Genomic DNA, 13393 nt, shown 5'->3' with positions numbered 1-13393 from the left:
TATAACATTATAATTAATTATAGTATGGTTATAAATTTGCTATTATTAAATAAATAATATAATTATTATAAGTATTATACTGAATGTAAGGATAAGTCGTCTCGTTAAATCTTCAAATATTACTTTTCCATGATTCCAATTAAATCGATTAGAAATCAACAAAATAAAAAGTAAGTGGACCTAACCCATTGCATCATAATTATATCCACTATTCTGATATTAAAATTCAATAGAGATGAAATTGGATCTTTGCGGGAATATGTTGATATATTCGATTTAATCTTCTTGTTCCTAGATGTTCTATAGGAATAAATTAGGAATAAATAAATTACTATTCCCTTTTTCCTAGTTGGTTCTTTGCACCCAGTTTTGGTGTAGTAGCTATATTTTGATTCATCCTCTTTTTTCAGGGGTTTCATAATTGGACATTGAACCCATTTCATATGATGGGAGTTGCTGGGGTGTTAGGCTCTGCTCTGTTGTGCGCTATTCATGGTGCTACCGTAGAAAATACTTTATTTGAAATTGGTGATGGTGCAAATACAAACCCATCTCAAGCTGAAGAAACTTATTCAATGGTCACCGCTAACCGTTTTTGGTCCCAAATCTTTGGGGTTGTTTTTTCCAATAAACGTTGGTTACATTTCTTTATGTTATTTGTACCAATAACCAGTTTATTAGATCAACTGAATCGAATAATATGTAGGATACTGTTTGGGCCCAAAATATTGGTGTGGGCTAAGTTAGGAGTGGTTCTCGGGCCGCAGTATGTTTCTAGAATAATTATGGGCTGCTTGGTTAGGATTGGCCGAGTTCTAGTATAAGGAGGATTGATGGGGTGAGCCAAATCCTAGTATAATAAGGAGTCTCAATGGAATGAGGATGCTGAGGTTTGAGAAGTGAACATGGTCGAATAAAGAGGTTGGTTCAAAGTCCTAATGGAGGAAGGATTGGCTGGAGGAAGGATTGGCTGAGATTTGGTTTGATTAGGATGAGGAATCCTAATCCGAGTATAGTTCTGGTTCGGCCATGACGAGATTGGCTGCTATAAATAAGATGGGGGTTCATCATTCTAAGCCCTCCAATTCAACACACAAACTGCCCTGCGCAAACTCTCGCTCTACGCGAAACCTCTCAAATTTCTTGAGATTTTTATTTTCTTTTTGGCCAACATATCTTCAGTTTGGATAAACAGCACTGTGAAAGCAATCGATGATATCTTCAGTTGGATAAACAACACTGTTGTCGTAGAATCAGTCGACCCCTGAGCACCTTCAATTTGGATAAACAGCACTGCATCGAGGCCAACTCATTAGCCTTCACTGACTCATTACCTATCCAAGTCTCGGCCAAGAGGGATTTTTGAGTTCTTTTTGGCAAAGGTCATCTTATTAGCCTTCTTGGCGAAGTGAGGTGTTACAGATTATCACATTGAACGCCGAGTTGTTTATGATTATATATTCACAAGTTTTAAAATTCAGCATTCTGACGACCGAACGACATTCACCATCAAGACATACATCTCTTTTGAGTACTTGTATCCGTATAGTTTGGTGCCGATTTGGCATGCTTATTCTCTTACGAATATAATCATAGTGACCGAACCCGACATCGACGATCCGTGAACTTTGCAAGACTAGCAGCTTTGTCTTTAGGCTCTAGAACCTAAAGGCCGAGACCTGTTCCTTCCTCAGCCGCAATAGCGAGATCAAGAAATCAGCAACATGCTCAACGCAACATCAGCACATTTTACTCCCCGGCCGAGTTCGACCGTCAAGTTGGCACGCCCCGCATCAACCGAAGGATGTAGTTAGCTTATTAATTATTCAGCCTGCGTACCACGTAGGCCTAGTAGTACATATACTTTTGTTTCCATGAAAAAAAAATTGTCCCAAGTTTTTGGCTAGAAAAACTCATCTCACAAGAATATAACAAAGAAGACACTCGGACAAACAGACACCAGAATTACAGCAACTTTGAGAAACAAAGAGGACTAAATGATCATTTTAACAGCTAAAGGGTAAATGGCAAGCAAACACAAAGACGAAAACAGCACGAGGGAAGCATCATTGAACAAAAGCTCAAGGAAACAATGAATTGAAGACACATAAGCTGCAATCATTGATGGAAAATTTATATAAATTCCAATCGACTAGTGTCTAGCAAGGGCACATACGAAAACAAAAGCCTTCAACACAACCTCGAGGACTGGCCAAGAACACAAAAACTCGTGGACCAGCCATGATAAAAAATCGAGAAAATCAAACACGCTTCTACAACTCTCCGTCCTCATATCCTAAAATACAAGCAAGATAGTTGTGGCATTGAACATGTTAATCCTCATCCATCCCTGCAGGCTGATCTCTCCTACTTGGGCCACCTGCTGGTTTTGCCATTATAATCTGCAACACGGTCAAGGCATTGTAAAAAAATATCAGCTATCGTCTTTTTTAATCTTACTGATTTATTTATATCTATTAAGGTTAATCATAAAGAGAGAAATATTTGAAAGCAATCCCTAGGTTATATGCAAAAGTTGTGATGAGGTCGGCTTCCTTAGCAGAAGATATATCAGTAATGATACATTTGAAAGTCATAAACCCTGCACTAATTCATCCTAACTCGGACATTTCTTTAAACCCGATGCACTCAGTCTTTGAGTTCCCTGAACGGATTCAGTTAGCGAGTAAAAAAAAGCATTGACCAATAGTTACTAATTTACTTACTTGATCTACTCTGAGGACAGTGCAGGCAGCATCTGCAGCATATTTGAGAGCAAAGAACCTGTAACAAACATCCCAAAAAAGGTCAGGCCAAAGGAAAAAAAAAAAATCCTACGACAAAATATGGAGGCCTAATATCGCGTATAAAGAAAAATAAAATTGGGCAAAAGTTTCCTGAAAATCTTAGTGGTTCAATAAAAAAAGATTGATTCCAATAATTCAAACAACATAACCATCTACAAATAACTAAATATCCATTGTATATGAATTGGAGATATGAACAACGCTTGGCCTACATGTAAGGAGTCATTCCTCATTACAAGGACAACTTGTTCATTAGGAATAAGAAGGAAATAGAAAATGTCATATTACTGTTATTGATTTGTAAGCAGGAATAGCTCCTTACATGTAAAGAGCCAAGTATTTCCTTGAGATATTTCAGAGTATTATACATCAGTTACCATAACAAAACTCACTTATGCAAAACCCTACAAATTGTTTTAACAATGAAAAACATAAGAGTCCATCCCCATAAATAGACACAGGGTTTTAAAAAGGTTGGCATTGTCACTGCATTATCCTCATGAACCATTTCTTGAAAACAAAACTAACTGTAAGTTTTAAAATGTGGCGACATCGATATATGCAAACGAAATAATGAAGGGGAAAACCCCGAAATATCTGGGGCCTTGACATAACCATTAGGCTTTTTGTTTATTTATTTTTTAAAATCACCTCAATCATGGACTAAAAGAAATATTACAAACGTAGACAAACTGCCTAGATGCCTATTATCAACATTGCAACTTCAAAATTCACCAAATTATCCCAACCCTAAAAGCAAAATCGTATGTTTATATAAAAAAATCAACACAAGAATAAATGAACCAGACTGATGAAAAACTACAGGCACAGCAGGAACTCATTGGTTACCGAAACCACCAAAAAGTGCATAGGAATAAAACTGTCCGCTACAGACTAATTCTAGACCTAATGCACAAAACTTAATCTTCAGGATCAATATTGCATCGGCATCACAGTTGCAACTTGTAGCAAGGTAAAATGATATGAAAACATTCAAAAAAAAAAGGGACTTGAAACAAGAGAAAGAACGTTTACTTAGTTATGTGGAGGTCCCAAACATTAATAGTTGACACATCTTTGCAACGGCCTTCCTCTAAGTCAATGCCAGCTTTCGTATTTCCTGATGCATGTTCAGCATAGAGAGAAGATATGATCTCCATTGCATTCTGCCCAGCATTCTCAGCCAGAGTTTTAGGCACCATCTCAAAACTTTCGGCAAACTTTGCTATAGCATACTGATCCAATCTGCAAAGTCAGTATCTTTAGTGAGTTATTTTTCTTACCACCAGATTCAGTTTTATGCTGTTGGGCAACATTACATGCATAGGACAAATTCCACATTGCAGATCAACCTGAAACAACTCTAATGAATCATATCGAAATTCAGAATATTTCTAAACCACACCATTTTTGGACCAGAACATACATGATATATGTTTTTTACTTTTGTTTTTGCTTTTGCTGCGAGTCAATTTTCCTTTTCAATAGAATATCTTATATGGCATGACGCCAGCCTTCTAAACAGAATCTTAATAGCTAATTCCACCTCATATCATTATTATTGCTGATCATTTTTGTCTGACTGTACCTAAAAGTTTTCAAAGAACCAAGCAGAAATCTCCATGTGTATTATGTAATTCAGTTGAACTTTAATAATTCAAAAATAGAGACAATTTACCCTGTTTCTTTAAAAGAGAATTCCTTCACCCTTCTAGCTAACTCAATTTCAGTAGCTGCAGCTCCAGGAACAATACGGCTATCCTTGCACATAGCCTGATAATGAAATGCATTAGGAAAGCGAAAGATTACTTTCAATGGTTTGGACACCTGAATAAAGAACTACTTCAAGAGTTCCAGAGAACAATACGCATCCAGTGATTGCACAGGTAAAACAAAGCCAGTCAAACAACATAGAAAACTCTTAATGCTCCACATAAATTACCTTGTAAGTGTTCACTCCATCATCAACCGCTCTTTCAAGGTCATCTAATATACTATCAGTACTTGCCCGTAGAACCACAGTAGCTACTGAGTTTCCACCTTCTTCATTCTTCACAACAGTGACCTACATAAAAAATCGTTGGATATATCAAGAAGATGAAAAAGAAAATAGCCTAGAACAAGATAATTTAGAGACAACACTAGGTCTGAGGATGAGGAAACATTTTTTCAGCATACCCTAACACCGGCAATTTCCTCAACTGCAACAGAGTCGGCATATCCCAGATCATCTGGGTTAGGTTGGCTAAGCTTCAACTGTTGCAAAAATACAAAGGGTATTTTTGTAAGATTCTCATAATTAAGAAACATTCGATAAGGTTCTCATAAGATATCAGATTCTTGTAAGATTACCATGGCAACAGCACCAGTTGTACGGCAAAATCGTCTCAATTCAAATTTTGAACTGATTTTCAGCACCATGAGCCTGGAATCAAGAACTAACAAGTTAAAACAGAACAAGAGCTCAAAGATCTCTTAAGAGATTGAAAACCTTAAGATGGGTATTGAAGGGTCTATCTGATTTTACACACACACGTGTCAGTTTGTGCTACAAGGGTGGAAAATAACAAAAATATGACAAGATGTTGCTACTTACTTGTACCGCTCACAGAAATGTAGTGCCATCTCTCCAACTGCAGCTCCACTGACAATTACTTTGGCACCTGAATCTGCAACTGCTTTAACGAGCTCCTCAATTTTAGCTTCTTCAGTTTTTGCATAATTTTCAAGCTACATAAATGACCAAGAAAATACTTATCATAGTTAATGACATATCAACCACATTAAACCCAACTTAGCAAACAATGGAAGACGAAAGGCTGGGCTCAATTACTATGTACAGCCCTTTAACCAAAAAATAAACAAGGGGAGACTAAAAAGCAATACCAAGGACCACTTCAAGAAAAGAGTATCCATATGCATATGAAGATCTTAACGAGTTGCACATAGACACTAACTATTCAAGAAACTGCCACCAAATCTGACCTTTATGGAATCACTTGTGTATAAGAAAAAAAAATTTGGTTGCAACATAAAGAGAAAATTTGATCTTTTGCTAAATATAACTACAATCTCCCACTCCTCCAGAAGAACAAACACACACACACAACACACACACAGGGAGAAGCAGTGATCACTAGATAGTCATGACTATTCTCCTGCTATATACAACATAAAAGACTTCTCTCACTAACAGCTACAACCCAGAAAACACCTTCCTCTTCAAAAATTACCTGGTCAGCGGTATGAATTAGAACAGTTCCTTTAGTCTCAGTTGCAGAGGTATCAACTCCACCAGCAAACACAGCAACCTGAAAAGGTTTAACAGAATACACAAGCTAAGAAACTTGAACCTTTCAAACATATATTTAGACCACGTAAAGGTCAAAGGGCGTTTATAATAAAAGATAGCAATTGGATAACAATATGGAAAACAGAAATGATTAAGCAGAAAGAATTATAAACTACAATAGAAGAAGATTCAAAAGTTAAATGGCACCAAAGGACTATAAAGTTAATAATAGTATTCATATCAGCATGTCAAACACACACTCATGTTACTAGCCTAAGAAACCAATTCTAGTTTAATAATTTAACAATCTAGAAACAAAAGATGCAGCACACTGTTAGCAGATATATGTACAATCCATGAAGCACAAATCATGGAAATATGTGCTAAAATATCAGCTACATAACAAAAACAAATGAAATTGACAAAAATAAATAAAAGATACCGTTGTCGATATCTCTATAGTGCACCCCTTGGGTAAATTTAAACATTATAGATATAAGCTGGCGTATCAAAGTACCAATTTACCACATAATAAAAAACCCTAAACCTGTATTAAGTTTGAGAAAACCATAAGTGACTGTCCATCAACTTATTTTATGTTCAGTTTTTTATCCTAGATTAAACAGCTTTGGCTCATTGTGACATAATTATCCAGATACAAGAAGGAAACCACTGGTACATCAAGTTTGTGAAAATCAGCACCAACATCACAAAAGGATTCCAAGAAAACAATCTCAACATTTGTAATGTTCAACAGAACTCATGTGAATTTATAGAAAACTAAATTCCAAAATAGTCATTGTGTGGTGAACTCTCTGAACTTCAATACATGAAGAACTACATGTTACGACAAGAAGGCTGCCGCAGACCTTGAGCATAGCATATTATTGAATGCAATATGCAAAAAGATAGTGTTATCAAGGTACTAACATGAAATCAGAAGCCCTAATCATCACAATTAAAACTAAAAGAACACCATTTTCTCTGGTACCCAACAAACCAGGCCAACATTTTTCCTGGCTCCAAAGGTTTGAAGTATGAAAAATAGGGAAGAGGGCATTGCAAGTTCACACCAGACCAACAGCTTACTTATTCTAACTGGTATTTGCTTTGAACAATTATCATCGATTTTACATCATAATCATTCAACAAACCTACCATTTCCATAGATTTTTCAAAAATATCATTCAACCATACTGACTAACACAAGCAAACAGCAATTCCATTTAGGAAACTGACTTTGGCCCACACAAACTACCTTAAGGACATTTATGATAACGAAAAGGTATAATATCATGCTCATTTTCTTATAATCATTGAGTTTCTTCTTCCCTATACCCAATATTTCATGCTGAAAGTTTCAATGAACGAAAAGGTATAATATCATGCTCATTTTCTTATAATCATTGAGTTTCTTCTTCCCTATACCCAATATTTCATGCTGAAGGTTTCAATGATGTTTGGTCTGTTTCGTCCATCATTTACTAGTTGCTCCAAATTTGAAATGAGATTCTCAGTATACTGTCCTCACAATACCAATAATTTGTGCCTTTATATCAAAATCCAGAGTTAATGTATAGTGAAAACTCCCAAAATGGTGCTAAAAGGACAACTCAAAGTAACAAAAGAGTAAATCAGACAGTTTTTAATAGACCATGAGAAATAAAACTCATCATATAAGGGTAGAGCATGTATATTTTATGCAAAAGTTCAAAAGCATATGTGTAAAAGATTACTAACCTTGGCCTTCTCCATTCTCTTTATACTCCCAACAGCATCAGTTTTCAACACCATACCTCGTACTACTGCACAATTATGCAAACCTCCTCCTGCAATCTTCGCAACACGGACATTATCGACATTGAAGTTTGCTGGGTTCTTGGGGCATACTTGTATACATGCCTATATCATCCAATAAAAATGTTTACCATTAGAACATGCTAACAAACAGTGACATACTATTCTTCTTCCCTCGGCTTCGAAATAGCCGAGTAGCTGACAATTGAAATTAACCAATAACACACAAGGGGAAACAAGTAGCAATTACATCGGCAACAAGTGAGGACAAGATATCTTCTTGGCCGAATTGCTTGCTGGCAACAGCAGCTCTCATTCTAGAAACCACTTGTTCTTTGTTGCGCACATCCATGATATCGGAACCTTCCTCAACCAATTCATCTAAGATTTCAATCGTCTGAAATATTAAAAAAATCGAACAAAACTCAGAACTTAAGAATTCTGATAACCGATAAAAATCGGAAAGGGGATTGACAAACCTTTTTGATGGCTTTATTGTATCCACTAATTATCTCACTTGGGTGCAGGCCCATCCTTATAAGCTCCTCTGCGTTTTGAAGGAGCTCTCCGGCAAAAGAAATGGTGAGATTAGCACCATCGCCGATTTCTTCCTGCTGAGCCCTGCCTGCCAAAACCAAAATCTTGGCAGCAGGATGCTGAACCTCCAGTTCGTTCACAATCGTGGCGGCATCATTCGTCACAAATAGCTTGTCCAAGTGATTGATTACCATCTTATTCATACCTGATTAGTGAAAAAATCAAAAAAATTTCAAAAATAAAAAATTCTACTTGTAAGTACCGGATCCACCAAAAGGGACTCTGATTTGTAGTCAGTAGAGTAAGAAAAGGGCATACCATTGGGACCCAGAGAAGTTCTAGTGATGGTGGAGAGTTGCTTGCAGGCATCGATGTTCTTCACTACCGCCTCGTCCAAACCGGAGAGGTGCTTGTGGCCCTCCTTCAACATCGATTGTATTCCATAGGGCTGCATTCTGGACTCCTTTTTCTTCTTCTTCTTCTTCTGCTACTCTTTCTTTGTCACAGATTCTGCAAAACCCTAACCCTAGAAATGCCTAACTTGCCAAAACCTTACTCTGCAACTGAAGTTATGTTCTATGAGCGCGGAGCTCCTTTTGTTTTCTAAGGATGCGGCTCCTCTGCAGTTATGCCATTTGCATTTGTTTGCCCAAAATGAAATCTGCATCCTCCAACTAATCCAATGGATTGATCGTTTGCCAGGTCATTTAAAACAACTTTTTGTAATTGGATAAATAGTTCTATAGTGACACGGAATTCATACATAATCCTGGTAATAAAAGATATAGAATTTAAACTCTTATAATAATGTTCATGAGGATTCAAATCCAATATTAAAAGTTTCGTCAGCAAATCAACTTTTTGAATAGCTTACACGAGGAGAATATTAATAAAGAGCTGACAAAACTTCCAATCTTGGGCTTTAATCCTAAAAGACTTTACTACAAGGGTTTAATCTTAATTTCGTTAGGATTCAAGCACAAAATTAAAAGCTCCTTTCAGCAAGTCAACTTTTGGATAGCTTACACAAGCAGGATATTAAGAACATTTTCAAAGGAGATGTCAAAATCCTAGATGGAATGTCACTGTGCATATTTAACATCAAAATCTCTCAAACTGAAGTGTTATTTGCTGACTACATTTGAAGGCTTTGTGATTTTGAGTCAAATTTGACATCTCAAATTTATTTTTAATTTATTTTAATAGTGGGTCTCTTTTCCACGAAAAGAGACCCTCTCCAGATCTCTTCTACCAAGACCACCATATCAAGTGATCCATGCCTTTAAAATTTTATCCAACAACCAAAAATTATTAAATCATTTAAGGGATCAAAACAGGTGGACTGTTGGATGAAATTTCAAAGGCCCGGATCACTTGATCAGGTGGTCTTGGTGGAAAAGATCTAGAGATGATCTTTTTCTCTTTTCCACTAACATTTCAATCAATGAAAATTTTATTTCAACATTTTTTAATAATTACAACCATTTAAAGCACTATTTAAATAATAAAATAACATTTGACAATTCAATTGAAGAGTTACAAAATTTGACATAAGACTTCAGATTGCCACATCTCTCATCAATTGTAATTTGACTCTTGTAATTTGATATTTCCTTTGGAGATGGTCTAACTAGGGCTGGAAAAAAATCCCAAAAATCCCAAACCAAACCGAAAAAATCCCGATCCCAAACCAAAATTCCCGAAAATTTCGGTATGTCATCCCGAACCAAACCGAAATTTTCGGTATGGGATTCGGGATTACATCTCCATTTTTTCGGTATTCCCATACCGAATAGAAATAAATATTATATATATATATTATTTTTTAATTATAAGAGAATTATTTTTTAATTAATGGTATTGGTAGCCACTAGTGTGATTAATCTTTGTCTCAACTAAATAACTAATGTTTGTTTGTTCAATTTGTTTGTTTCTATATTCCAGTTGTCTCAACTAATGTGATTAATCTTTGGATATTAGTTTCCTGCATACCTAGCCACTAGTGTGATTAATATGTGGATATTAGTTTCCTGCATACCTAGGCAAATCAAGGAAACAAAGGAGCAAAGACCATTATGCATGCATGAACATATCAGTATACATATATTGTATATATATACACGGACAAGGTGGGTACAGGGCATGCAATTAGTTGAGCTCAAATTTTTTTCTTTTGTTTTCGAGTACACAATATAGTTGTTCTTTCAGACATGGGCGCCGCCAAAATTTTCATTTAATTACAACTATGTGGAGGAGGAATCAAAGTTGGAATGTGGGGTGAGATGGCATTAGCCCAAAAACTTTGTGCACAAATGGGTAGTGGGTAGATTGAAACTTAATTTTAGCCCAAAAACATAATATGTCAAATTTTAGCCCAAAAACATAATATGTCAAATTTTAGTCCAAAAGCCCAAAAACATTTCGGGATTCCCGATTTGTCCCGAAATCCCGAAATTATTTCGGGATTCCCGAAAATTGGGATTCCCGAAAATTTGGTTTGGGATTGGTATTGAATTTGGGATTCCCAAAAAATTCGGTTTGGGAATCGGGACAAGGGTTTCGGTATGGGATCCCATACCGAACCACCCCTAGGTCTAACAAAGAGTTGACAAAACTTTTAATTTTACGCTTCAATCCTAAAAGACTTTCCCACAAGGGTTTAATCTTCATTTTTTACCACGTGACTATCTTCTGAATATTCTATCACTACGAGGACTATTTATCCAATTAGGTCCTTTTATTTTGGACAAACAAAATAATATTTCTTTTAGTAAAAACTTAATGTTTTCATTGTTTCGCTCCTTAATCTGGCATTGCATCAAATGCTTCATAATTTTTATATTGCTTAGTTCAAGTGATGATTAATTCCCATTTAGGCGTTTATGTATGTCCTTTGTATACTTAGTTGTCAGTTTAATTTCCTAAAATATCTTGTTGTGCAGCACTAAATCATTAGGTTGTTCCTTTTGACCCTATTGTATATCGTAAGTGTTCAACCTCCTAAGAGCATCTAATTGTGTAGGCAAACAAAATAGTCAAAATTGTACTATAATGACTAACGTGACAAGTTGCCTATTCAACTTTTGCATGATAAAAATGTTTAACGCCAATGGAATAGACAAATCAAGTAGTCAAAAATTTATATTACTTTTCTTTCACCTTTAATATTTACTTTTTATTTTTATTTTTATGTTTTTATCTTTCTCCACATTATTCACCTATTTGGTAGCTCATGTAATTTTTGTTAACAGATGGTCCTTTTTCAGTGGCCCTTTTAAAAGAATAACAGAAGTCCACATTTAACAAACGAACGCCAGACAAATGAAAAGGCCAAGCACACATTCATGGCATGATTGGAGGAAAAACTCACGCCTGACATCACTGTAAACACGAAAAATTCCTGAAAACAAGAGACAAGAATAACGCGTACAAAATATATTTTGTGTTTAATGATTTTTGGGGTTACAATCTCTTTGTAATTTGATCCTCTGATTCTATCTTCGTAGGGTGTAGGTTTGTGGATGAGCTGTTGATCCAAAGGGCCGTCGGGGCTTGATCTAGGGATGAACAGTTGATGAACGGATCTTCGAGGGCTTTTGGGCTTGATCTTGAAGGTTGATGGATGAGCGGATCTTCAAGGGCTTTTTGGGCCTAATCTTGAAGACTGATTGGATGTGTGGATTTGTTGAGGTTGTTGATCCAAAGGGCCGTTGGGGCTTGATCTTAGGATGAACGGATGATGAACGATGAACACTTCTCTTCAAGGGCCGTCGGGGCTTGATCTTGAAGACTGAACAGATGTCTTGAGGTTGTTGATGGATGAGCGGATCTTCAAGGGCTTTTGGGCCTAATCTTGAAGACTGGGTGTCTGGATTTCTTCAAGGGGCCGTCGGGGCTTGATCTTGAAGGTTGATGGATGAACGGATCTTCAAGGGCTTTTGGGCCTAATCTTGAAGACTGAGTGTATGTGCGGATTTGTTGAGGTTGTTGATCCAAAGGGCCGTTGGGGCTTGATCTTAGGATGAATGGATGATGAACGATGAACACTTTCCTCAAGGGCCGTCGGGGCTTGATCTTGAGTTGGTGGAAGTTCTTCAAAGGCCGTTGGGGTTTGATCTTGAAGGAGGATTTGACGAAGAACGAAGAGAGCTTTCTTGATCCTTCGGGATTTGCTTGAGAGCTTTAGAGTTTCAAGGCTTCTTCCTTTCTTCCTTTCTTTTTTTTTTCTCCCTTTCTTTCCTCCCTTCCTCCTTCCTTTTTTTTTCTCCCTTCTTCTTTTTTTTTCTTCCTCTTCCCTCTTGAAATGAATGCCTTGGCCTCCTATTTATAGAATTCCAAAACTTGATTTTTGGATTTAAATAATCAGATGAAATAAATCATTTCTGCCAGATATTGACACGTGTCCTATTTGATGACCTTTCCAATTTATTTCGATTTTTCGTTGAGTCACACGCTACATGTAAAATTTATGTGACACGTGAGCGTTGAAATTTTAATTATTGGTTAACATTCATTTCACCGAAATTTCGATGTCTACAAATGCCCCCACTTCAAGGCGCGTCGTTGACATGTGCTTGTCACGTGTAGAAGATGCGTTTTGAAGTCTCTTAATGTAGATGTCAACCCAAGGGCCGTCGAGGCTTGATCTTGAATTGAGCTGGAAATTTCTTCAAGGGCCATCGAGGCTTGATCTTGAGTTCGACTGGAAGATTTTCTGGTTTCCTCCAATCGTTGATTTTCCACAAGCTTAATCTTGAACTGGGCTGGAAGATTTTTTTGGTCTCCTCCGAAGGTCTGAACTTACTCCTTTTATCTGGAGTTGAATTTGATTCAAGGGTGGTGAACACTTGATTTTGAATCGGACTTGTGATTTCTTCAAGGGCCATTGAGGCTTGATCTTGAACTGGGCTGGAGGATTCTTCTGGTCTCCTCCGCTCGTTGATTTTCCTTTGTGCTACTC

General features: G+C 36.7%; 1 protein-coding gene across 1 annotated transcript; it reads right to left on the bottom strand.

Moving 5' to 3' along the window:
- Positions 1 to 2097: 2097 nt before the first annotated feature.
- Positions 2098 to 8986, bottom strand: LOC137740301 (T-complex protein 1 subunit theta-like). The gene is made up of 13 exons (XM_068480162.1): positions 8752 to 8986; positions 8376 to 8638; positions 8147 to 8293; positions 7840 to 8001; positions 6041 to 6118; positions 5404 to 5537; positions 5160 to 5232; positions 4986 to 5063; positions 4750 to 4872; positions 4486 to 4580; positions 3843 to 4052; positions 2727 to 2784; positions 2098 to 2402 (listed from the first exon to the last, which is right to left on the bottom strand). The coding sequence occupies exons 1-13, from the start codon at positions 8885 to 8887 to the stop codon at positions 2334 to 2336; spliced, it is 1626 nt and encodes a 541-aa protein (XP_068336263.1). The 5' UTR covers positions 8888 to 8986; the 3' UTR covers positions 2098 to 2333.
- Between the last annotated feature and the right edge of the window lie 4407 nt (positions 8987 to 13393).

The sequence above is a fragment of the Pyrus communis genome, chromosome 7 (assembly GCF_963583255.1).
Source record: "Pyrus communis chromosome 7, drPyrComm1.1, whole genome shotgun sequence".
NCBI lineage: Eukaryota > Viridiplantae > Streptophyta > Magnoliopsida > Rosales > Rosaceae > Pyrus > Pyrus communis.
This window is presented reverse-complemented; position numbering and strand designations above follow the sequence as displayed.